Genomic DNA, 26,601 nt, shown 5'->3' on the forward strand with positions numbered 1-26,601 from the left:
TTAATCAAACACTCTCCAATCACGCAGTTTTTACGCACGTATAACATTATTTCTGGCCAGCACCCTTTGTTTGTCCGTTTCTTCAGATACGAAATTTGAAACTTTACAACAATAGAAAGGTATTGTTTATGTTCTTGAGATCGTGCCGCCGAATGCAGAATGACGTGGAATCGAAGAAAACGAAAAATAGAAAAGACAGCAAACTGCTCATGAATAATGGCAGGCCACTAGGTGGAGAAACTGAATTGTACGAGCAGATCAGCGTAAATTAACTTCGCAACAAACTCAAACTTTACGACTGTCAACGAATGATTTACGGATGAAGTACGCATTGTTTTCGAGGTAAACGAGATGCAAAAACCAACTTTTATGATTTCATTTTTGGCCAAAATTGGCTCTTTTATATTTTTTCGCATAACATTTCAGAGCTCCAAGAATATCCCATTTCTTCTAAAAAAATCAAGTTATTTCTTAAAGTAGTGGAGCGTTCTATATACTTCAATTATTGAGGAATTCGGAAAACTTGAGTTGCGAACAGTTCAATGAGGAAAAAAATCATATGAAGTGTGAACTGAAGATAAAAAATATCTGTACATGTTTGTTGGTCTGTATATGGCGTGATAGCTATCTCCCTTCTCCATTTTTTGTCTTGCTTGCATGGGATTTAGTATTTTACTGCTCGTATGATACAGGGTTATCCATTTCGTAGTTTCGAGATCATAGGGCTGTTTTCGAATACATTTGTCAACCTCATTGTCAAACTTTTAGTTCAATGTTTGCCATTTTAAAAAAATTATTCGCCTAACAACAAAACAACATTATTGAAACTGGATACACATTGGGTGAGCAAGAAGTCGAAAACCATAATTTTTCCAGCGACATTTTCTTCAGCGACGAACCATATTTTCACTTGGCGCCTACTTAAATAACCAAAATTGCCGCATCTGGGGCACTGAAAGCCCTTAATCGATTGAAGAGTGGTACGTCTACTGTGCGAGAACTTTGATGGGTATATAATTTTGCGTTTTGGTGACGTCAAATAGTCATCAAGATCATGTCGTTTGACACCGTTGGACTTTTTCTTGTGGGGCTTCGCAAAAGATCGTGTTTATGGTGACAAACCTGTAGCTTTTTGGAGCATTTGAAAAATAACATTCGCCAAGTTATGGCCGAGTTAACACCCGAAATGTGCAAAAGTTTTTTTTTTTAATATATTTAGGAACGGACTGGGCCGTATTTTTGTGCAAAAGTTGTTGAAAACTAAATCGCCCATCTGAGCGACATTGTGTTTCACACATAATGGCAAAACACAAACGTTATGTTAAAAACAATCATTACCGAATTTATTTTACTTTTTTTTAAAGATCTTTTTGGAAACTAAAAAATAAATAACCCTGTATTTTGTGCTCTATTTGAAACTTAGATCGCATTCTTCATGTTTTGGATCGTTTTGATAATATTAAAATCATTTCAAATCTAGAAAACATGAATAGCAAACCCAATCTAAGTAAGTTAAATTATTCACCTACATGCACAAGAACTTTTGTCAGACTTTTTGACCTGCGGTACGACGTGTTTGCTAAGTTAACTCAAAAGTACTCCGCATTCGAATCTGTATGTGTCAGCGGTTTATGTGTGTGTATGTGGTTGGTTGCAGTGAACACAGTGCAGTGCCCTGCCATTTGCTTCTTTTCTTGTTTAGTTAAACGTTATGCATATGTATCAACGGTTACTATATTACATATAATATAGACTAAATATTATTATTTCCTTTCCTATCTCTTCTTTTTATTACGGTTGTAATGTTCATTGTCGGTTATTAAGCGCCACAAACGGCTTAGTATTTTTCCTGATCCACACTAAATTTCCAGCCCGTGATCGTTCTGCGCTTCCTCTTGGTCGTCCCGCCCTTTCTTGCAATTGTATTACCGTTGATGCAGCCTTCGGGTTGCGCGAAGTTTCAGTCGCCTTTGCACAATCTGTTGTTGCTGCTGCAGGCCACGTCCTATGGCGGGAGGACTAGAAACATGCGAGTCAAAAATGATATTGATGCTTGATTATTTTTCTTTGATATAAAAACTATTTCACGTAACATAAAATGAAAATGGAAATAATAAAACTATAACTGTTTACTGCATTCCACAATAAAAAACTACATAGAAACACTAAAACACATGACACAATCAAATGACAAGAAAACTCAGCAAACGAAATTGTTGAGTTGTAGTCGATTTTCAAATAAAAAATTGCCGTAGCGAAATCAATATATTTAGAAGGTGCTTGAATTGCATATGCAATGAAAAAAGTCGACGGAATGCGTTAAACATTCACAACGCTAGAAGAAATCGCTAGCGTTGTGTGTTCCGTTGATGGTTAGCTTCCACTCTAGTTATCATTATCATTAGTTATCATGGTATGTCTAAAAACAAGTATCTTCTGCGTTGTTTAATATTTATGTTTATGTGGTTTATTTATTTGGTGGCGGGAATATATTTGTGGTGGTTGCACAATAAATTTGTGGGTCATATGTGAATCTGTGTTTTCAAAGCTATCGAAAATAAAGCGTTCTTGCATAATCAAGAAATCGTTGCTTGCTAATAAAGCAAACCCTGGTTCAAACGCTGGAAATGTAATAGTTAAGAAAGTTTTTACATTAAGTAAATAATTGTGTTCATTAAAACATAACACATAAATAATGCTTTTTGTAATCGTAAAAATACAATGTCGACATTGTCGACATTATCTTAGTGATTGCACATTACATTTGTATGATCTAATTTTTACTGTACAAAACAGTACACAAGCAAATACTTACACGAAAGGGTTCTGGAACGAGGGATCACCGAATTGAAAAACCGGTGCTGAGGCGCCCTGTAATTGTTTAGTGTAACACACGTTTCAATCTTTCAATATTTTTTATATGTTAGCGTCATTAAATATTATCAAGAAATGTACTGCTACAAACATGATGCATGGCTTATTTTACGTTTTTAGTGTTTTATGCTAAACAGCTCCAAACAGCTAAAATTCTAAAAAAAAAATCATGCATCCAATCATAAGGAAGAGATTTTGTAAATCGAGTAATGCAAAAAAGATAATGCTGTGTTCACTTACAGCGAATAAATAGTAGTAATATGGAAGGCAATACTTTTTCTCGCACGAACATCAGTAAACAAATTTAGTATCCTATCAATCCTCAGAAACGAATGCAAATACATGCGAAAATGTAAAAAAGAAAGATGACACTGGTATATTCTATATTCTATCATACCTTCCCGGAGGCAAAACTATTTGATGCAGTGGTATCGGATAGCAATGGCATTATATATGGAACCGGTGTAACTTGATGGGAATTCATATCAACCAAGCTGCCGCTCATCTGGAGATATAATATAATATTAGATTAGATATAATTGTATAAATATTGTATCCCGTCGCTCACCGTATTGTCCGAAGGTCTTTTATTGCCAACGTTGGTAGAAGAAAACACAAACGACCCACCATTGTTAGGGGGAGGGACTGGCTTAATCTCGGCGGAGGAGAAAAGAGGTGTTTCAATTGTCTTGTTGGATGCACCGAAAATTATTCTATTGTCCGTGCCCGCCATAACTGTCGGTAAGGCTGTTTCACCGAAAGAGGATGAAATCGCGGACGTGGGCGGTACTGTTTGCGACTGAATGCTGACAGGAACTTGCGATCCGAAATTAAACGACGATAAAGCTTGGTGGGATTCTAATGTCCGTATTTCAGCGGTTGGGAAACTGGTTATACGGTTATTAACCAACGACGATTGAGGCATGGTGGGCATGTCCTGTTGAATGAACAATGAACCCGCAGGCGCACCAGATTGCTTCGTCGTCGATAACGATGTCGGTAATGAGGGTATTTGCATTTGCGAAACTATGCCCACCTCATTAAATGCGACATCAGTTTCATTCGCGTAGCTATTCTTCATGACGCTGGCGAAAGGAAATGCGAGGATGGTGGAATTAGTTTTTGAAGCTGAATCTAAAGGGATGGAGTTCCTTTCGCCGTTCGATTCGTCATCGGCCATCATTATATCTCCAGAGTTGCCATTTAAGTGAAAATTGAAAGTAGATGTAGTTTTCGATGTGGCATTCGAAAACGTGGTTGAATTAATAGTGGTGCCTACATATGCAGCGTTGGACGTGGGTGATTTTTCGCTTGCTGGGATTGGGTTAAATGACACAACATCGCTATCCGATGGCATTGTATATGGCGATGAAAACACTTCCGTACCGCCGGTGACTGCATTTGTCAGCGTGGGAAATGATGCCGGTTCTATCGATTGTGTCTGGTGTTCTATGGTTCCGATGAGCGTTGAAGAGGAATCGATGAAGCTGTTGTTGGTAGATGTATCCACATCAACTGCCGTCGTCGATGGCACGTCGATAGTAAATTCACTGACCGGAAAAGAATGAGGTTCAACGATAGGGTGTTGTGTCCCTTTCATTCCAGATGCTTCCGGCTTGAACGATGTATCACGGACGTCGTTTTCGTTGACACCCTTTTGGTTATTTTTTTGTACTGCTACTACTGATGAGAACGGAGGTGCATTGGGGATAGTGCCAATGCCTTTGCTATTGTAGTTCTCATTGTGAAGGTTTGTGCAGTTCGCTGAATTGTGTTGCGCTGTAATAAGGTTAGAATTGCTTTTACCGGACATTGAGCTATCTGGTTTTAATTGATTGCAGCAAACGCACTGCACTGAATGATTGTTGTTTCTCGTTAAACACGTCGAGCATTCCCATGTGCAGGACTTTTGCTGCATCACGAGAGTTTTGAAGCCATCCGCTGACGTTTTTGTAGGTGAGCTGCCCTGTATTGTCGAAGACCGTTGCTCAATAGTTCCGAGAGCGGCTATCGTTTTCTGATTTTCCTTTTTTGCTGCACCACAACATACGCAAAGCTGCTGAGAACTATCATTACGCACAAAACAATCCGGGCACTCCCAGCGGGCCGATTGCACCCCAATGATGGAATTGAAATTTTTATCAGTTACGGGCTGCGTCGTCTCGCTTGTAGCTACTTCTGTCTTCGAAGTTCTGGAAATCGGTTTTGGACTGCTGCATGCTATACATATGTTCACGTTCTCGTTTCGTATTAGACACGTCGAGCATTCCCAGTTGCTCTGCTTGGAACTCATTAGCTCATCGAAGGTGTTACCATTTTTCGAATCATTCGTCGCCTCAAAGTACAACCTCTCCGGAGTTGCAAACCGGAACGTAATGCTGTTTGCTACCGCAAGATTTCTATGAAAGCCAAGCACTTCGGGTGCAGCAAACATAAACGGCAATGATGCCTCGAACTGATTCTTTAGAGTATGTTGTGGCGTTTGGCTCAAAAATGTCTCGTCGCAGCAAGTGGTTTGTGATCCTTTTCCAAGAATTGGTTTACTTTCATTCGCACAGGAACCGAAAGCGAGCGATAAATCGATTTTCGGTATCGAAGCAAAGCCCGGTAGCGGATCGTTTGGTAGTTCTAATTGCTCAGCAGGCGCAAACAGATCTCCATCAGCGCTAGTCGTGTTCGAGTGCACACGGGTAATCTTGGTTTTTATTTTTGTTACTTGCTTCTTCGGTACAGTAGCAATACACGCTGACATTGGCACTGCCTCCGATGTGTCGGACGTTTGTTCACCATAGTCTGCAACTGCCGCTAGTATCGATGATGAAGCGTCTTCGATAGTGTGTTCGGTTGACTCGCATTCCGTTTCTGTTGTTTTCTGTAGTCGCTTAAGTTGCAACATCCGTGGAACGCTAGGTATGACCAGCTCGTTTAGTGGCATCACAGGCCGTGTGTATGGGTTGGCAGAAGAACGTCGTGTATTTTCGTCTATCGACGACCACGAACGCATCTCCAACCTATTACTACAGGCGCTTTGTTTAACCGCCGCAGCTAACTTGCGAGCTTCACTCAATGGACTCGACCACTCTTCATGCACTTTGAGTATACGCTGCGAACGAAGTGAAGGCGTTGATGGGTGTCCCGCTTGGCCACGGGCTGTGGGAAGCGACGTGCTGCTGGCACGACTCGATCGCGCTAAATTAAATACGGACTCTCTGGCAGTGTTGTAGGGGGCAGCCGATGCACCCCCGTACCGAGTCATTCCCTCATAGAAAGGTGATCTGAGCAGCATGCTCTTACTTCTGAGGCCTCTAATGCTACCGCTGTTTCCACCATTACCAAAGTTACCACTTGGAGCACTCAGTGAGGAGGTACTGCCAAAGATTGAAGATTTGGAAGCTGGTCGATATCCTGTGAGGCTCGCCGGTTGATTGTTTTTGCTTGCAAACAACATCTTTTTCCGCTCGTAATACATACCAAAGAATAGGTCACCGGAAGTTTCGCGTGCATGTTGTATTTGACGATAACAACTATTACCTAGGAAGGTTGTCAAACGGCCTGAGCCATCGCTTTCAAAAGGCTTCGCCTCCGTTGATCGAAATTCACAATGGTACGAACTGCTATTACCACCAACGCTCGATCGATGATCGCTCTGTGTTTCATCGAAATTGGCAATCGATGATGGTATCGTGATGTTACTGTTCTCATCAGATTCTCTAATCTTATCTTCATTATTAGCGGAAAAGTCACTTGTAGTTGCAGGAACACTACCCTGATCAGAGTCTTCGCCGCTAGAATGATAGTTTGCCGTTGGGGCAGTAAAATAACTCTCTTCGTCCGATTCCTCTTCCTTGTTTTCATAGCATTTTTTCACAGCATCCTTCTTTCGATCAGCAGCAGCAGCACCCAATGCCGCCCGTGAACGTATGTCGAACCTTATCAGGTCAGTGGCAGAAAGTTTAGGCGGGCCCGTTACGATCCGCCGTGGCCTATCCTTGGCATTGAAAGCTCTAAAGTAATGCTCTCTTCTTGTTTGTTTCGCAGCGCGCTTAGAAGCATTGCTGCTTGATTTGATGCTGTTTGATGTTTGGTGCTTTGTGGTTGGCGTTGAGCAGTATAGATGATGCGACGTTCCTTCATCGTCTGGAGCCGGAACATTCAATCGCGAACGTTTGATAGTGGCGCAGCTCTAGGTTGTTTGTACAGAACAGAAGAAAACAATCATATGGACTATGCAAGAAAGTTTTTCTTGGAACACTTTCACAAAACCAATTATATGACAACGAAAAACAGCTTACTAGCTTTTCTGGCGTTGCTTTCCGTTTCCGATTTTCTTCAACGCTACGTCCAGCACTTTGACCGCTCGGGGAAAATAATTTCGAAATCACACGAGAAACATTGCTCCGTATCTTGGTGATGAATGACTGGAAGAAATGAAGGCACAGTGCGACAGGCGGTACCAAGAATATGGTTGAAAAACATTAGAAAAGATTTGTTTAGTCTTACATTTTTAGTCCTACAGTTCAGTAAATTTTTAATTAACCAGACTGGGCTGGCGTCATTTGTCTGTAAACGTGCCAGAATTATATCTTATTCTTTCCAATTGTATTTGTTGTCTGTCGAAGACAGCGTGCTAGCAGAACTTGGTGTGATTTGAGGTTAAAAGGATAATAAAAACGACTAATATAGGGCTTACATTGTTGGTGTCATCCGTGGTGTTGAGGACATTAGCACTCATGCTACTTTCGGCAACTGTCGCATTGTCGATGACTTCTTCGGCGGCGACTGGCGTCACTTTAATTTGCTCTTCATCGTGCCGAGGAAGAAAGTGATTGCTACCTCGAAAATGCCGCATTTTAACAATCACTGAGCCTGCGCCATAAATTTCATAAACTACACTCTTACAAAATTCTGAACCGAAAATAAGATTCGCACCACTTTTAATTCGCACTCTTATATCATATTCGGTCAAACACGGCTCGTATCTGAAAATGGCGGCGAAGTTCGCTAGTTCTCGATACCAACTGAAAGCGACACAACGTGTTCAACGTTCATGTGTGAGTGAGATTGACGAGTGTGGTGTATGTATGGTCCTTCTGAGAACGGCAGCGTTGCCAATTGTTTTAAATTTTCAAATAATGCTAAAATTTCACTTCATTTCCGGTTAAGTAGGTTTTAAAAAAAATTGCTTACATGAAGTGCTCTGTTTGAAGCGCTTACTGAGCCTACAACTCCTTTATTATATTTATCAGTATATGACACATGCTCTGCTCTTTGTTCGCACCAAACAGTGCCCATGCGTTAATTTGTCATCCAAGCAAACAACGCAGTATCTTTGCCCTTATTAGTTCAATCTATGTATACAAAAATGATTATTTTTTTACGAAGCGTAAAAAGTAGCGTAAAATTAGTTTGTAATGCCAAACCGTTTACGCTTCGTGTGGCAGCAAAAATATAAAAACGAAATGTCATACGTGTTTACGTTCGTGCTTTTGGTCCGAGAAAATAGAAATAGAAGAGAAATAAATTAATTTCTGAATATTTTTTTCTATTTTTTCGATTTTGTTGCTATACCAGCAAATAAGAACTTAAATTATCCTCTGTTTGTAAGCAAAGCATATGCAAAAAGTATTTACGCTCGGGTTTACGCCTCGGCCGACCCGTAAACATTTTGTCAGATGCGCAGCAGTTTGGCATTAATCTGTAATGTCAAAAACATTACGTTACGCCTCATGTAGCCCCCCAGATATACAATCCTTTTCAGGGTTATATTCTAACCCTAACTACAAACCTCTGACCACTAATCCAGCAATACCACACACAAGAGCTTAACAGTTGCCCGTCCGCCACACCTTTGCTTTAAAAAGATTAGAAATGTCACCGATGTGTCTCTAGGCTGTAAGAGAAATGTACGACGACGAGGCTATTGCATGTCGCATTTTCTATAATACAATAGGCAGTTTCAAAGTAGCCAAAGCCGAATTCGAATGTGTTCTTGGCCGGCCCCCCACTTATTTTCGACATAAATTTTAAAAGTGAAAGATCGAGCGAGAGGGCTGAACAAACGCAGACCGGATGTCTTTTGTTCTCAGCCCGGGGTGCCGGATCGGGCCGTTTACACTTAGCAAATTTCTGGGAACTAGACAAAGAATAGTTTTTTGTGCGGCAAGGCAACATTGTTGCATCCACAGTGCTTTGTGAAATCTTTGAAATAAGTTAAAGTCTTTTTTGGGTTGGAAATAGTGCATCGGCTGGAAGGCGTCCAGAAATTTTGTGTGGTGAAGTTGAGAAATTTGCTTAACGAAGAGTTTTTGTTTAAAATAGCGATAACACGTTGTGATCCTAACGGTTCGATCGAAAAATCACCAGTAAAATCAGATACACCCACCTATTATGAAACTCGAATCGAGAACTCCAACGGTCATTTGAGTTCATTTTGCTGTAGCTTTTTCTTTCTGGCTTCTCTCTTGTTGTATTCTGCTTTCTCTCTTACTGTGTTCACTCGAACGATCGAGTTTTCGATTCGAGTTTCATAATGGGGGGGGATTATCTAATCAATTTTAGGTCAGCATCAATTTCAGGTCTCAGCAACTTAGGTTTGACCGGGTCAAACTTAGGTCACCAGAGTTGCGGATGGATGGTCTGCGATTGTTCGGCGGCGTCTCCCGTTTGTCGTTAACATCAAGACAGAGCATAAATGGCGGTCCTAACAGTCCCTGTAGGGCCCTTTATATGAAAAGAGTATCTTCTCTGTCTCTGTGAGGCCTTGCCGACGACCCATAGTCGCCAACTCCCTCAGAGTTGGGGCTCACTTTTCAGAAACTTCTTCAAAGAGTCACTTCCTTCGCGAGCCCTTGACAACGACCCATAGTTGCCGACTCCCTCAGAGTAGGGGCGCTAGATACTTCAAAACCCCATGTCAGTTTACGTCTCTCGGAAAGGCCGGGCTTTTAAACGCCCAGGTACCCTGATTGACAACTGGTATTAGAATTAAAATTAGAATTACAAAGAGACGAATGTTAGGCGATTACAGCTCAAAGTCTCTGTAATAAAACAGAAAAAAAATTCTCTAAAGCCCAGTTCAGGCGCAGGCGATGTGTCTGAGCAACGATTATCGTAGAGATTCTCGTAGCCTCTGGACCGGGCTTAAGATTAAATAAATAACTAACGTGACACTTCATGGCTTCAACAAGTTCTTTTGTTTCCATACTTCAGGCTTGCCATAATATCGGTCCTTTCATATCATGGCGAGACCGCGTGCCATCCTGTTTGCGAGCCGCCATTCAGGGTCGCAAGCGACGCCGAAATTGTATCCAATTTTCCTACTCGGGAAATGACGTTACCGTTCAATGTGTCAAAACGAATAGTGTCTAGTAAAAATATGGTTCTACTAGAATGTCCGATTTTATACAGAAGTACGACTAAACAAACATTATACAAATAACATCGTTTTTACATAACTTATCCATAAGCTTCATTGAACGTACTCGAACGTATGTTCGACTTCAGCTTCGAAATTTCGGCGTTGTCTTATAGAAATAGTTTTGGTGGAGAATTTTTTTCGCGACTATGCATTGTAAACCGATGGCGGATGAAGTAAACGTCATGAATGCGCGAGAAAGAATATAATACGGAATGAACGCGTGCGCTTCACGTAGTTTATCGTTTTGCAGAATGAAACGCACACCATGATGCGAGCATTGCACCAGAATGGCACGCACACCACATGTATAATTGCGTGGGGTTAAAGCAACGAGTCAGTCTATAAGGTACGGTCCGGAGACGCGTTACGAACGCGACCGATATTTTTACATTGTGCAAAAAATATTGTAACACAATCAATTGTATAAAACTAGGTGTTTATTTGATTCCTAACTGAAGTATAAAAACGCCGGGCTGCTTTCTGCCAAGACCGAACTGACGTGTGCTTAGTCCCACCTTCGCGCTTAAAAGGGGTCATTATCCTCGTGCTTATTCGGTAGCTTTACGTTGTGAACATTAACTGCTTGGTATTAGAGAATTCTCGGTGTCCACGCCGCATTTAATTTTGTCAAACTCTTAAGGTCTTCCGTTACTGTCCGGTTTGTCGAAAAATAGGACGACGTGTTGAAATCGCTTTGCCCCTTGCAATTCGACAGACGAGAAGCACGGCAAAGTGGAGCGTTGTCTCGTCTCGTCTTCTTCAGTGTAACGCTTCGCTGTAGCTGTAACTGTAACTGTTTTATTTAATAGTCTAGCGAAGTTTTAGATCAGGCTGCAGCTACTATAATTTGTAAATTGTTGAATATCAGGTCAGTGAACTTGACTTTGGCTTTTACACTCTTTTTCTGCCTCCTTTTTCTCTTTCTCTCTCCCTTGCTCTCTCTCTCTCGTTCTTTAACCCTCTCTTTCTTGTTCTCTCTTTCGTTCCCAGGATGTCTTTCTCTCTTTCGTTGATTAGTTTCCCTTTACTCTGTAGCCCACCATTTTGCACCAATATTTTACTCGATTAGAACCCTTTATTCTCGATTTCCTTGCTTAAACATTTTTAACCCTATTTTCGGCATAACAAATGTCCTTTCCTTCCGCTATTATTTTTCAATGGTAAACCATTCAAACGTTGTTTTTATATTCAAGCCTTTACATGAGACGACTGAAAAAGTGATGATTTAGCAATTAAAGCGTAATTTAAAGGCTAATGTGTTCACTCTATGCATGTGCGGCATTCAACATAGTTGACAAAACGTTTCCCGTCTTTTACTAATCTTCTTCCGTTAACGCACTGTACTATACCAATGAATGCGATTAAGATAGTATGTGCGTGTGTAACGAAACGTCGTAGTTTGTGTCTCATGAGATTACTTTGTCTAGAACTCAGCGTGGTGGAACAAAAAGGCTTTCGGCAAAAGGGGAAGAGCTCGATATGGCAGGAGCACGACCATACCCCAAAAGAGCTTAAACTCATAGAGCGGTCTTTCGAACCCAAAATTTTGTTGTTCTTCTATTTTCCACCTTCACGAAACATTTACAAAACATTTGGGGATATTGTTATAATTGCGATCCCCGGAGCAATGTCTTTCGTTCTTCAAAACAAAAAATTAATCCAACCTTTGATCTGATGAAAATACGATAGTTATTTCTGTTCCTCAACAATGTATTATTCTTTTCAAACCCTTGAACTAGATTCAAATTAATACTGTTTAATTAAGGTGTACGTGGTCTATAAGGCTAACTCGGCTGTAGCTTATGGTGACGCTACCTTGGTACGAAACAACGTTTATCGGTGGTTCACACAGTTCTCAGAAGGCCGAGACGTTCAAATGATGTCGAGCTCGCCAAGAACAAGAGAAAACATCGAGGAAAATAGTGCTGGACAGAAAAGAAAAGTTTCTGAAGACCTGAATTTATTGATTGGCTCATGGCATTCAAATTTTACCAATGATTTAGACATAAGATAAGCTGCCGCCAAATTATTCTCAACTTTGCTCAATTGCAAGAACAAGCAAGCTATTTCTTTTTTTTTCTTTTAAGCATTTTTTTTCTCTTTTGTTTTTACTATTATCATTCTAGCTCATTCTACGCTCTGGTCTATGTCTGTATTGTAATCTCTTTGTATCTAGCTTTAATTTTTTCAGTTGTTTAGCATAAGTGTCAACTAGGCCGCATAACTATTGAATTATCTTGAATAAATAACAATAATAATAATATCTTGTTGTTATTGTATTACAGAGATTTTGAGTTATGAAGCTTCATTTGTCCCTTATTAGAATAATAATTTCGACCATTGTTTGTACGCGAATTTTTGATCAAAATTTGTTAGATTTCAGCTTTGACGCAGTGCACAAATAACGCGAGTGTTTCCAGTATGTGTATTGCTCGATTGAAGTTTAGCGTTAGGGTACTAGTTTAGTTTAGTGGGGTAGCGTTAGGGTACTATTTTACGGTAAGTTTAGTTTAGGGTACACCAATGCTGAAATCTAACGCTCTTTCTCAATAATGTGTCCACTGTCTGTCTGTCCACTGTTTCGACTGTAGTCGAAATGTCCATACTACTTCCTGATACGTTTCTCCAACAGCAACATATTCTATTTCCATTGAATACAAGCTTACACAATTCTGGCACTATTCGACGCAATCCAACAACTTTCCTCGAAGCTTCTTCCTAGTGTCGATACACTTGTGGCCAAACTTCATGGATATGAATTCCGGCTGACTTGGTTTTTGGTGTGAGCCAGATTCGTTACAAAAATTCCAAGAACTACCCTGCGTCATCACTAACATCACTGCTCGATGCGTTGTACGCGCGCTGTCATTTTGCGCCAGCGCATGCGCTTAAATATTTCATATCGAGTTAATACAATGGCGGCGGCTGTTAGCCACTGCCATAAAGTCATGTTGGTGGTGACGGAATTATTTGTTTATATAGCGATGCAGTTTTTGGACGGCAGTTCTCATACGGTTGTATCAGTCGGCCCAACTTCATATCCACAGATTTAACTTGCAGCTACATACGATTTGTTACTGTAGATCATGAGTAGCCAACTATGATTCCCTTTTTGTTCATTTTCTTTAAACACAAAAGTGAATGACTCTTCGGTATCACACACGATTCTCTGCTTTTCCCGTATCACACACGGTTCCCACTCAACCGTCCTTTGCATCTTCTCCAGTACCGGGTCGTACTGTTGGCGCAACTACACTATCTTCCCGCGCAGCCTTTTGCTGCCCTTGGCACAGCACTTGCGGATGCCGCTATGTAGTACCCGAGCGAACTCGTAGCTCGTTCAACCGCCGGTGTGTTTCATTCTACAGTCCTTTTCTCTTTATGGAGTTTTGGTCTATAAACTGCGTAGGCTGAAGCAAAACTGCGCAGACTGAAGCAAAAACTCGTGTGCACCGCACAGCAGAAAGTGAACGAAGAGAATGTTATTATTTGCACATGGTAGCGTTGCCAGTGTAGCAATTGTATTCGGTTGCTATGGTTTATTTGAGATCGGGAGTGGTTTATGCGTCGGGTGCCTTGAGCGTCGCGAATGGATGAGAGCGTTAGACGAGCCCACGTCGAACACGTCTGTTCAGCTCAGTCGTGGTGGAGAAAGAAGCATATAACATTTTCGATCTCGGACAGCTATCAAATTGGTCCTCGCTTGATTCACATATACATGGACGGCTCGAGTTGTTTTGTCACGTACGCATATACAGACAGATCGCGTGCATGAGCCACGTACGCATGTAGGTCGCTACACCATGTCTATTGGTTGACGTTTGCCGAGGGGTAGACCGAGTACCCAGTGGACATAATTGAGTGCCCAAGCTACCCCTTTGTCTGTGACGCGGGCGAGGATGGCTGAGACAGATGAATCCGAACGCCCATTTGCCTGCGACGAGGACGAGAAAGGGCGAGCGGGACGGTTCATGGGGGTCCGCTCGTAGGTACACGGATAAAAGAGCGGGAGAAACCACGAGAGATGCGAACGCGAAGACGAACAGACGAGCGAAAAGAAGAGGAATAGAATAAAAAGAGATAGCGAGATCGAGTAAAAATTCTAAGTTCGAGAGAGAATGGGCAGTCCGTTTTGTGCCCCGGGTCAAGTGCAAGTGCGTGTTTTTCGTTCCATCGTGTGTGATCCTGATAGAAATAATCCAGGTAAGTTTAGTGGACAGTATTCAGTCACAGTAAAGAAATGTTGAAAAGTTTTCGCTTTGGTCGTTTCAGATGTTCAACTAGGATGCATAGGATTCCATTGCAAAACTTTTTACAACGTGTCTACGGCGTCACCAACAAGCAGCTACGCACCAAATTGCTACGACCACTTTATTGAAGTGTGAAGAGTGAACGCGACCCCAAAAAAAGGGAGAGAAATATACTGAAATATACCGACCACATACGAACTGTTATATTTTGGCTAGGAAGACAAGGGGGTCACGCTCGAGAGTTCATTTTCCGCGGTCCATTCCTTGCGCCGTTTCGCGAACCATTCGCGAACCAGAGCAACTAGTCCATACAAAAACTGTATAGAACCGCGAATGGTTCGCCAACTGGAACGTGAAATTTCGGTCCAGGCACTTAATTTTGCTCACTGGGAATGGAATCTCACAAAGACGACGCGCTAAGCCGGGGTCCGGGGGAGAAGGAAAGGAAACTGAAAAATCAAAGCAAAAACAAACGAACTGTCATTTCACTCACTGGAGCTCACGAAATTTTTCGCCCAAAAGCTGATAGTGTGGACGCTAGCATATCAAAAAACCTGTACAGAAAACTCATACTGTGGACGAGGCGTAGGAGAGATTTCAGTCACTAGACATCGAATCGATGTTTCATACCCAAGCCATGAGGTTCGATAGATATCGTGTTCTACTCTCTTTCCAACATTTGTTACGAGGTCGGCTACAATCCCTTCGGCCAACGGATGGGATCCGGGCCTCTTGAATGGTCGATGGCAGAAGCATATTTGCACATCCGCCAGTGGAGCCTCTAGTTGCTCTGGTTTCTCCAAGTTCACGTAATCTTTCATCTTCCAACAGTAGTTTGGTTTTTTGTAAACTGTTTTCTCTGATTTCCTGAGCTTTTTATATTCCCTTACGCTGTCCTCCGTCCTGTGCCTGTTTATCGCGGCTTCATACGTTGATTTATCGTTCAGTGACATCTTTGCACTCAACTTCATCGAACTAGCCAGATCTTGTCTATCCACGTCTCACACCCAAGGCATCTTGTGCACTGTTCCCAATGCTTGTTTTTGGAGGTACAATGACCAGATTCCTTGCCATCATGACCATCAATCGCCAACCATTATCGTTACTTCTCTCGTGTAGATTGTGAAGGTCGGTATTGGCGGTACATTGGTCCCCTACAGACTCTGCCATTAAAATTTCGTAAAATTATTGAGCTCTTTTTGAAACATATGATCCCTTTTTTCCTCGGGTTTATCTTCAGTAGTGAGGTGAAAGTTTGGGAGGCGTAGCACTAAATATAGCAGAAATAATACACACATTTGTATTATTAATAAATAAATCACATATTTGTTAATAAAATTTTTCTTTTCATCCCCGTACATCGTACAATCTTTTGTTTGATTGATATTGAGCTTTGTTTTTCTAGTTAGTCCATTTCCAAAACTAATGGTAAAGTTATGTTGGCGTCGTCATAGATCCACCGAATGCTGTACGTTTTGTAGAATGCATCATTTATTTCCCTCCCCTCTTACTCGCCATAGGGTACGTTTCGACCAGCCAGCAAAACAACTTCAGGCGGTGGTTTGTTCGGAAGTAACAATTCGCCCTTCTTCCACCATACGGTTCCATTCCAACAACACGGGCACAAGATGGTAATGGATGCAACACCTTCGCCGCAGAACGTGGGCCGCGAGTTCGTCCGTCAGTATTACACGCTGCTGAACAAGGCGCCAGACCATCTGCACCGATTCTACAACAGCTCGTCCAGCTTTGTGCACGGTGGTCTCGACTCGAAACATCAAGATACGGCATTGGTGATCGGTCAGAAGCAAATTTCGTGCAAGATACAGCAGTTAAATTTTCGTGATTGCCACGCCAAGATTAGCCAGGTCGACGCACAAGCAACGCTGGGCAATGGGGTGGTGGTGCAGGTGACGGGTGAGCTCTCGAACGATGGGCAGCCGATGCGCCGTTTCACGCAGACGTTCGTCCTAGCGGCCCAGTCGCCGAAGAAGTACTATGTCCATAACGACATATTCCGGTACCAGGACATCTACACGGATGACGACACCGATGATGGTGAGCGTGCTAACGGCGATGAAGACGGTCCCGATGTCGGGTCTGATGGATGTTTGGTGGAATCCAAGCACGGTACAGCCGGCGTAAACCTTGGCGGCCATTTGCAGCATATATCGCAGCAACAACCGCCACAGCAACAACCAATGACGCAAGCTCCTCAGCAGTCCCTCTACTATCCATCGAATGTGATAAGCACTGGTTCGGGATTGTTACCTGCTTATGGGCAATCTGTGGCTAGCCAAGCGGCGCAGGCTACCCCGCAACCTCAATCACAACAGCAACCCCAGCAGCAGCAGTTACAGCAGCCACAGCTTAATGGGCTTCACGAGGATTTGATAAAAAATGTAAGTTCCGGTGTAGGCACACTGTTGACGGGCACCGGTACCACACTTCAACCTACGTCTCTCGATCCGACCATTACTCACATCAACATGCTAAATCAACAACCGTCACTCACCCAGGTCCAGTCTGCAACGGCACACGGATCTTCGACCCAACAGCAGCCTCCCCATTCAAACCGAACATTGGGTGAGTCGGATTTACCGAAAAATTCTCTCAACCTTGACCATGTCACTAGTGGTGGAAGTTCAGGAGACAGTGAAACGCTGCCTACGACTATAGGTGGTTCCACCAATGACTTAGAAAACCATCAGCAACAGCCGCAGCAGCCTCACCAGACGCAGCACCACAAGCCTCAGCAACAACAGCAGCACCAGCAACAGCAGCCGCACCACCACCATCACCACCACCACCAACAACAACAGCAGCACCACCAGCCGCCACAACAGCAGCAGCAGCCGCAACAGCAGCTACAGCACCAACAGCCACAACAGCAGCTGCAGCAATCGCAACAGCAGCTGCAGCAGCAACAGCCGCAACAGCAACTGCAGCATCAGCACCAACAACACCAGCAACAGCAGCAGAAGCAACAGCCGGAACAGCAGCCGCAGTCGCAACAGCAGCTGCAGCAGCAGCACTCTCAACTGCAGCAGCAGCAGCCCCAACAGTTGCAGCAGTCGCAGCAGCAGCAACAGCAGCAGCAGCAGCAGACGCAACAGCAGCAGCATCAACAACAGCCGCAGCAAACGCCACCGCACCAAGAACAACAACCGCAACATTTGCAACAGCAGCAACCGCAACATTTGCATCCGCAGCAACCACCACAACAGCAGCAGCAGAAACAACAACAGCAACCACAACAACAGCAGCAGCACCAACAACAACCAAAACAGCAGCAAAAACAACAACAATCGCAACCGCAACAGCAGCAGCCACCACAACAGCAGCCGCAACAACAGCAGCCGCAACAGCAGCAGCACCACCACCAGCACCACCACCACCAACATACGCAACAACAACAACAAAAACAGCAACAAAAACAACCACAACAGCAACAACAAGGAACACTAAACCATCACAATAATCAACAGCAGTCACAGGGACAAGCAACTCATCATTCGGGCGGTTTCGGAAATAAGCAACAGTTGGTGGTGCAATCGCTGGAGCCAAAAACCTATGCCAATTTAGTGAAGTCGGGTGTTGGAGCGGCTGGGCCATTAAGCTTTGCGTCAGCCATGCAAGCGTCGCTTAACGTAGGTGGTTCCGTGTCCCAAACTTCCACACAAAGCCACAGTCAGCATCAACAAAACCATGGGTCGCAGCATCAACCACATCATACGTACGGTACTGGCCGAGGACAGCGAGAGACAGTGTCGCCAGCTACATCCTGTACTACGGGCGGAAGTATGGCCACCATCCTCAGTGTAAACGGCAAGTTTGCTAACGATCGACAACAAGATACTGCGCTGGGCACTGGGCTTGGCACCGGTGGTAGTACTGGTGGCACGGCTGGCAACTTGTCTCAGCAGCGATCTCAGCAGCAACGATCGATGCGGGTGAATGGAACGGCCGGGGCAGCAGGGCTACGACAGCAGGATGGCCGGCAGTCGAGCTACGGACGGCAAAACTACAACGACGGCGATGGTACGTAACTGTTGCAGCTAACATATCTGAAAACTTGGTGGCGTTTTAAACGAGTTCTGATACTTCATCGGTTTACTGATTTCAACCAAATTTGAAACTGCACAATGCACTGAACTATCAGTAAAACATGACCTACACATTATCAATTGTATTCTACTCCAAAACATCAATTTTGGTGAGATTGTATTGAGTGTGGGTAGCATTAAATCAGCCGAGTACTAGAAACTAAAGAAATACCTACTAAGAATTGCGAATAGAACTCAAACGGTTGTGTTTTTGTTCTTCAATTCTCCGTCGCCACAAACACGTCTTCTACAAAATAAAAACGGAAGCTGCTGTTACCATTTGGTTTTGCAGTGTTGCATTAGGTCGTAATAAAAAGTTTCCATTCGACGGTTTTTGTCACTAGATGACTTCAGGCCCGATACGCTTCAGGCTACGTAAATACCGATTTGATAGTTTCAAACATATAAACGTGTTTGAAAGGTGAAAGTACAGGCATTTTCAGTGGTTAGAGATACGTTATTTAGTTAGTTGCTAATGTGAAAGTTCATATTGATTTGAACGTGAGTCAAATATCTGAAGAAATGCGCCATGTGACGGTTTTTCACTATTAAACGCCAAAAACGTTGCCAAACCTGCCGATAAATATGGGAAGTTTACGGTGAGAACACTGTTTGTAAATGCCGGAGAAGGAAAGCTTTTTTATAATAAGCCCGACGTTTTTCTGACGCATGGATTGACGTAAAGAAATGTCATAAACCGAATATGTGAAGTTGACCATCAATTAAAAGCAGCTGGAACGCAACGAAATTGATTCATTTTTGAAGCGTCTAATTATAGACGATAGAAAAAGGATTCAATATGGGAATATTCTACGCAACAGATCATGGTCAAAGGCAAATGACACTCCATAAACGACTTCAATTTCTGGATTGACGGCAAACAATGTACTGTTGTTCGTTTGAAAGAGAACTACATCAAGAACTATTAAAAACTGATGAAACCGCCCATTTACACCTGCAATGCACCCAACTCAATCGTTGGAGCGAATCAGTCACGAACATGCGAACATGCATCTTTGAGGGTTGGTTGAGTTGGTTGAAGTTGGTTGAGAAGTTTCAATGCGTTCCACATATAGCCCGAACCTCGGGCCGTCTAATCACCACACGTTTCGGTTTATGCAAAACTCTGTTAATGGTCAAAAAATGATCAACCGAAGAGCTGCTGCAAATCATTTTGCCAAGTTTTTATTCGACAAACGACAAAAGAAATTCTACACCGATGGAATCGTAAAGCTACCTGTAAAATGGTAAAGAGCAAATATGTTATTGAGTGAAATTGGTAAAAAAAATGTTAAATATCACATACATACCGCAGATATTTTAAATACAACCAAATAGTTTCCGCCGCAATTCATTTCAATCCCTGATATCGCTGAAGATTCCGGAAATAATTACAAACAATGTAGTTTGCAATGTTCCCCTTTGACATTTATCGACCATAACTATTGTTTATTGTTACAATCACACACATAAACACTTTGCCATTTTCATTGAACTTTACTATAATAGAAATCGTTCATTGATCATTTTACATTTGATTTTTCGGTTCGTTTAGAGCGACGTCAAAGTTCGTCCGCCCAGTTAGGTGACAACCACCAGCTGTTCCTCGGGAATATACCACACCACGCGACTGAAGATGAACTCAAGTCGCTGTTCAGCAAGTTTGGTACAGTGGTCGATTTGCGCATTCTATCGAAATCGGTTCAGAAACTACCAGGAGTGCGAACGCCACCACATTACGGCTTCATCACGTACGAAGATCCCAGCTCGGTGCAAACGTGCCTAGGGAACATGGTAAGTGAGGTAGATAGCAGAAAACTCATCATTAAAACATAAGTAATAGGATCCGAATAGCCTCCGAATAGTAATTAATGATAAAAATGTTCAAACCTCAAAAAGCTTTGCCCAAAAGGCAAATTCATTGATTTGTGCACTTAGTTTTACTTATATTACATTACATAATATCAAAATAACGAACATCATTTCAACTGCAATCTACATCGTTTGCAATAGATAAACATAATGTTTTTTCCTTTCTTTTATTGTTAAGCCGCTCTTCTTCCCGGAAAATTCTCCGGACGGACAAAAGTTGAACGTTGAGGAAAAAAAAACCCGCGTCCGTGGGCCGGGCGAGAGTGGAGGACGTATTAACAATGGCGGACTCGGCAGTGGCGGAGGGTCGACTAGGTCCGGTGGTGGCTCAGGAGGTCAATCGCGAAGCGGTCCATCGGGAGGCCAGGGTGGCGCCAGTATGAATCGTGGTGGTGGTAGCGGCGGTGCAAGTGGTGGTGGTGGCGGCCAGCGAAGCCTCGGTAGCACGGTCGTTGGTAGTAGCGGAGGAAACCGTGGTACAGGAAGTGGCGGTGGCAGTAGCGGCTATGGTCAGCGACCTGATAGGAACAACGTAAACTCCCAAAGATCTGTCGCTAATGCAACGGGCATCACCAACCGTGGTTTCGGTTCTGGCTTCTAAATGCAAAGAGAAAGGAGACATCGATGAGGAGAAGGTGAAAGTAACTGTGGAAGTACGGATGAGCATTTTGAACGTAAAGACCCGCATGCGTGTATCATAAGCAAACACACAGACCGACGCACGGACGTTTGAGGCGAACTTAGCTAGAGCATGATGGCCAAGACGCGAAAAGCTGTCGGCACTAGCTAGCAGTACACTTGAACAACGTTCTCAGAGGTTCCAATGTCTTTAGACCAAAGCAATCAACACATTTCCAACAAATTAGGGACAGCTTCAATTGTTGCAGTTGTCAAAATGCATACGTGTACATGTATACATGTGAACGAATGCACTATAAGAACAAATTACGTGATATGCACTAACATTGGTAAACTGCGAAAGGATGACGAAAATAAGGAACAACATGTGCTAGAATGCGAATGGTATATTTGTCGACATGAATGTGTGTGTTTGTGTGTTGTATGTGATCGCGCACGCAATGCTCTGACAACAAATGACATTTTTCATTAGTAGCTTTTTTCTTGAATTCCATCATCATCTGATTGAGTCTACAAATTGAATCGAAAACGTACCATATTCTCAGCAAATAGTCATATGTCTAGTTCGAGTTGAAGTCAAAAAAATCCTGATAACCCATCGTACGCGTAATTAGCTTGTTTGTTTCATGTAGAGAAACAGTCAGAGGTGTATGTTCATATGCTTAAATTCTTGCATTCGCCGTAATGCACTAAAGACGAGATCCGCTTACTATAACGCAACTTTAGCGATTTCCTCTTTCCATAACTGGGAGTTTAAGCAATCGATGGTAACAGAACCAAGCTGGTGATTGGAAGCAGTCTAGGCATGGCTTTCGTGACATCCGATTCATTGAGTAATCGGTGTCGCCGGCTAGAATTAGAATAGCATAAAAAGGCGATAAGAACAGAGATTCCAAATTATTGGAATGAACATATGGCGCGGAAAGCAGCTAAGGAAAATTTTTGATACAAACTTCTTAACGGAATGGAAACGACAAACGTAATTAAATTAAAAATAGTTTTACTTAATTACACTCTAGAACTTACAAACGAATGCACAGCTACATACGTACACATAAATACAAAGAAAACAACCTATAAGCAAAGTTCTATATTTCCCCGGTATTAGCGTTCAGCGAAGTAAGCACATGCAAATAATAGAATGAACAAATGATAAATTAATTATGTGGATAATGCTTTTTTTACATTCTAGTTTCTACACATCGCCTTTTAGGTCATTTAGTGAATAAAAAGCGAAAGCAGAAGTGTAATTCAAACAAACTTTAAAAGGGAGCTAGTAAATGAGCAACGGCTGTGTTGCGCTTCTTGTACCCTTTCGAGTCGGCTTTCGGTTGGTAGTGATAATGTCACGTCAATATCCATCGACAAACAACGTAATTATGCCGTTACTTCAACCTCACTGAAGTATTGCACCTAGGAGGGGTTGTGATGGGTTTAGGTTAGGGTTGGGGAAAGTAGTAACAAATCAGAGTATGGTAGAAAAAGCAATTGGAAGATCCTACACTACTATTTCTATCTGAAATGGAGGGATGTGGATTCCTGTTTTTCGGGGTATTGGGAAAAGGAGCGGAGCAGTTTTTATCAGTTAATCCTTCCAGGAAAGGGAGGACTATCGGCCCATCCTTCATAATACTGCTTTACTAATTCAGGTGCCCTGTTCAAGGGGTTTCTAAACGGGAAGGCCCATATCAAAATAGTACACCAGAGCTGGAGCTGGAGGTGGAGCTGGAGTTTGATGCGAAATATTCATTTCCTTGTGTCGTCATTCGGCCGACCTTGTCAACGAAAGGATGACCTATATCTCTTTTTACATTCATTTGAGATTCGAAATAAGTTTGATTTATCTGTTTTACTTTGTTTTGAACTAGGAACAATAACACGAGGCTAATACACACCAATGAGAAGTAAATTTAGTGAATATATGTAAAAAATATGTATGTGCTGGGACAATTTTTCTTAAAGACAAATGAGTATAATAACGCTCGTAGCTGTTTCATGCATCACATGCTTTCCTTATAATATAGAATGCTATGCTGTAGATGATGTCCGAACGAACAGATTTCAACATACCGATTTCTAGTAAGAGAACAATAGTATAGATAATGTTTATTTCCAGTGTACGATAAAAGGTCAAGAAATTAATCAGCACAAAATAAGTGTTTCTTGGGAGAACATTAGTAAACTGGGTTTTAAAACACACATAAGACTGACATGCTATTGTGTCCTAATTAGGCACAGTAAATACATTATCCACCTTACCTAGAAACAAATTGCAGCGTATCAAAACCCGTTACAAAATTAGCACTAGCAACGTGAATTCTTCATGCTCATGACTCCTGACTCGAAAAATTAGTGGTGTTGAAAGGTTCCTTCTCGTGTGCAACAGAACACTGTTTTGCACACGATGATGAACAGCATGATAACTATATTCTCAGTGAGCTTTTCTTTCGCATGGTTTTAGTATGTTATGGTTGGAAATTCTGTACACCATTTTTTTCAGAACAGTCAATGTTTCATTATCAGATAGTGTAGGCAAATTATACAGCAACTCCGATCCAATCAACAAATGCCATTACGCCCATAAGGCATATTCAAAAAAAAATCTACAATAGTAAATCACGTTTCATATCGGCGTTCTTTTGCACGTATCTATCGGTTTAAATCGTATACTCCAACAGTAAAAATACGAAAGCGAACCAAACAGTGAAATAAAATATACTGATCGTAAAAGAACCCCGAATTTTAAATTGAGTTTTGTGTATAGGAATTTTCATATACGAGATATCTGATTTTCTCGGCGTTTGGTATACGGATATTTAGGTAAAATTGGATATACATATACATAGCCCGCGGAAATTCAAATGTCGCGATAATTGTTGATCAGCTATCGCATGTGTTTTCATAAATTATTGCATGCATTGCACTATCGCTGCAGCAGTTAAGCTATTTAGTAACAGTAATATCTATGTTAGTTAAGCTTTGTGTGCGCTTTGATGCTTGTCCAATCCATGCACCATATGTTTTTCTTGCCTAATATTTTGAGTTGTGCGTTGTAGAGTGAATTTATCCGTTGTAGGTTCATTGGTATTTCTTTTGCAAATTATTATGGACCAATTATGGTTGGAACAACTTTCCATATAGTAGTATAATATGTACTCATGGTTGATATGTACTTATGAGTAGTATCCACGTGCGCCAATAATGCTGGATGTAAGCGGACCTGTTTGCGCATCAAGCAATATCGGCATGATATTGCTACTATGCGAATGTGAAGCCAGTACCAAGTGTCAGCCTGGGTGACCAGTGTAGTGTAGGAAGCAGATTGACACGAGTTCAGTTCAGATTATGCGTTGCTCGAAACAATTAAAATATTAGTGTTATGGCTCAAAATTGAGACAATGAACTTATCCTAAGAACATAATTGGTGCAGACATATGAAGTCGGCTAAGTGATGGTCTGTGATAACAGTGGCATAATTACGAAATAAAAAACGCGATTAAAAGAGATCCCGCGTAGATTATGGGCAATTTGCAGTATCACTCGCAGAGAAACAGACAAAATCGTCGTCGAGGGCGAACCTGTCTTTTCCTATTCGTTCACTGATTTTCCTGGTGTAGTCCGCTATTCCCCTGCGGACTACACCAGGTGAGCCAGTATCGTTAGCCCGGCTGTTTATACTAAGCACTACAACATACCATCAATCTAGATCGCGAGATTGTAACTCGCCAAAGTTGCAATGGTGAGACGATGACGGTGAAACCACTGTAACCGTTTCGAATCATTGACCCTATAAAAATGGCGCCCGCATTTACTGCCAATGAAAACAACTTACCAGTTCGCTTCAAATAGGTCGAAAAACGCTTGGTCTCCTGAATCCTCGTGTCTCCTGGAATTTTTCGAATTGATTTAATTTTTGTACTACGTGTAGTAACGCTCGTCGTTGATGCGCAGCAAGCCGTAAGTTCGATTCCCGAGTCCGAGTGAAAAAAAACTACACACCAATGAGAAGTAAATTTAGTCCGGTTGGGGTTGGGGCGGGCCAAGAAATCACAATGTTGTAACAAGAAAGCAACCAAGATTAACATTGGAGAAACTGCCTCGTTCGGCTTCCGTCTGCTCTGTAATCCACGGATGGACCCGTAGTCGTGCTATTTCTTTCCGAAATAAACATAAAGTCGGTTTTTAACTATCTGAAGAGACGAAACCAGGCACCCTTCGGTTCACATTTTCGTATTCGTTCAGAATGAAGGAAATGGTGCCACGATTGGTATTGTGGTTGGACATCATCGTTCATTTAGCGATTTCTTTCGTTTGACGATACTAAGCTGTTCAAAAAGTTCGCATGGTACATAAGAAAAACACATTTTCATAGTTTGAAAGTTCATAGTTTCACACATTCAATAACATCAATACACTTGTTCCGAGGAGACTCCAATTAATAAATTTCATTCCTGAAGTGAGAAACTGGAAGAGCTTCAAAATACGCTTTCGCCGCTGTTATGACGTCATCAATTGACGAAAAACGCTTTTCACACTAGATTTATTTGGGTCTGAAAACAGAAGGAAGACGCCAGGAGCTGAATCTATATTTTTTTTCAAGCATCAAAAATAATGCGAACTGCTTCGTCGTTTTATTGTTATCGTTGGTCTTCTACGCATAAAGAATGTCTTCTACGCTTAAATGTACTGGACCGGTACTCCACTTGTGCCGGTTGTATTTCCGTCGGTTATATTTACTACCCCATGCTTTGATATCCAGTATATTCATCTCTCTTATCTCTTTCAATCGCCACCGGTAATCGTCCTCCATTTCTAGCACCGTTGGGAGTGGCACCGCCTGGCAATCTTTGTATAGGACCAAAACTCCCGGAAAGAACTCCTTAAGTCTGCCCTCGAAGTAACGAAGCGGGTCGACACCCTGCGGGTGGCGTTTGTACGCGATGATCGTGCCGTCCAGCTCAAGCAATTTGACAGAGGGGAACAGTGGCGGCAGTAACTTGAAGTCGCAGCGAGCTAGGTGGCACTTCCGCAGCACCAAACGTTCGACGGCGGGCATCGGTGCGGCGAACTGCCACGGCCTCGTGTTCGTCTTGATGCCGCTCAGTCGCAGCACGCGCAAGTTGGCCAGTGTCGGCAAATGGTGAAAGTAATCCCGGACGTCTTTGGCGATCGAGTAGTTTGTGCGGAATTCGATCTCAAAATCCTCTAGATCCACCATATAGCGGCACAGTTTTGGCAGCTGCATATCCATAGTGTATGTGAATGTCCGGATGTTTGAAAAACCGTTGTCGATGCGAATACACGTACCACTGTTGATCATTACCATGTGGCGCAGTTCGGGAAAGGCTACATTATGTATGCGTCCACCGTCCACGATCGAGCATAGCTCAAGTTTGAGGTACTGTAGATTCGTCAGCTCCAACACGTGCAGAAAAAGCGATCG

The 26,601-nt window shown here is 42.4% G+C and overlaps 3 protein-coding genes across 4 annotated transcripts; 1 reads left to right on the forward strand and 2 right to left on the reverse strand.

The window, feature by feature from the left end:
• Positions 1-398: 398 nt before the first annotated feature.
• Positions 399-7,791, reverse strand: LOC131213641 (nuclear pore complex protein Nup153). Of its 2 annotated transcripts, XM_058207723.1 has the most exons (6): positions 7,565-7,791; positions 7,167-7,292; positions 3,443-7,057; positions 3,272-3,379; positions 2,816-2,871; positions 1,785-2,019 (listed from the first exon to the last, which is right to left on the reverse strand). In XM_058207723.1, the coding sequence occupies exons 1-6, from the start codon at positions 7,721-7,723 to the stop codon at positions 1,926-1,928; spliced, it is 4,158 nt and encodes a 1,385-aa protein (XP_058063706.1). In that variant the 5' UTR covers positions 7,724-7,791; the 3' UTR covers positions 1,785-1,925. The 2 variants fall into 2 exon arrangements, with proteins under 2 accessions (XP_058063705.1, XP_058063706.1); XM_058207722.1 differs by lacking the exon at positions 2,816-2,871 and having other exon boundaries at positions 399-2,019.
• A 2,897-nt stretch (positions 7,792-10,688) lies between these two features.
• LOC131213912 (uncharacterized) lies at positions 10,689-24,203 on the forward strand. The gene is made up of 4 exons (XM_058208139.1): positions 10,689-11,159; positions 16,062-18,582; positions 20,203-20,441; positions 20,698-24,203. Exons 2-4 carry the CDS (start codon positions 16,170-16,172, stop codon positions 21,118-21,120), a joined length of 3,075 nt encoding a protein of 1,024 aa, XP_058064122.1. The 5' UTR covers positions 10,689-11,159; positions 16,062-16,169; the 3' UTR covers positions 21,121-24,203.
• A 1,430-nt stretch (positions 24,204-25,633) lies between these two features.
• LOC131213493 (uncharacterized) lies at positions 25,634-26,592 on the reverse strand (the record flags this gene model as incomplete). Its single annotated transcript, XM_058207540.1, has 1 exon — positions 25,634-26,592. A coding segment is annotated over one exon (783 nt), but the record flags the coding sequence as incomplete, so codon positions are not given.
• Between the last annotated feature and the right edge of the window lie 9 nt (positions 26,593-26,601).

The sequence above is a fragment of the Anopheles bellator genome, chromosome X, assembly GCF_943735745.2.
Source record: "Anopheles bellator chromosome X, idAnoBellAS_SP24_06.2, whole genome shotgun sequence".
Classification (NCBI taxonomy): domain Eukaryota; kingdom Metazoa; phylum Arthropoda; class Insecta; order Diptera; family Culicidae; genus Anopheles; species Anopheles bellator.

Excerpts from the sequence above, each read along its gene's own strand:
- LOC131213641 (XM_058207722.1), bottom strand. The coding sequence starts at position 7,723 with ATGCGGCATTTTCGAGGTAGCAATCACTTTCTTCCTCGGCACGATGAA. Across the intron at positions 7,293-7,564 it reads CCACGGATGACACCAACAAT|TCATTCATCACCAAGATACG; the intron begins GTAAGCCCTATA and ends CATTTCTTCCAG. Across the intron at positions 2,020-3,271 it reads ATAGTTTTGCCTCCGGGAAG|TCCTCCCGCCATAGGACGTG; the intron begins GTATGATAGAAT and ends GCATGTTTCTAG.
- LOC131213912 (XM_058208139.1), top strand. The coding sequence starts at position 16,170 with ATGGTAATGGATGCAACACCTTCGCCGCAGAACGTGGGCCGCGAGTTC. Across the intron at positions 18,583-20,202 it reads AAACTACAACGACGGCGATG|AGCGACGTCAAAGTTCGTCC; the intron begins GTACGTAACTGT and ends CGGTTCGTTTAG. Across the intron at positions 20,442-20,697 it reads AAACGTGCCTAGGGAACATG|CCGCTCTTCTTCCCGGAAAA; the intron begins GTAAGTGAGGTA and ends TTTATTGTTAAG.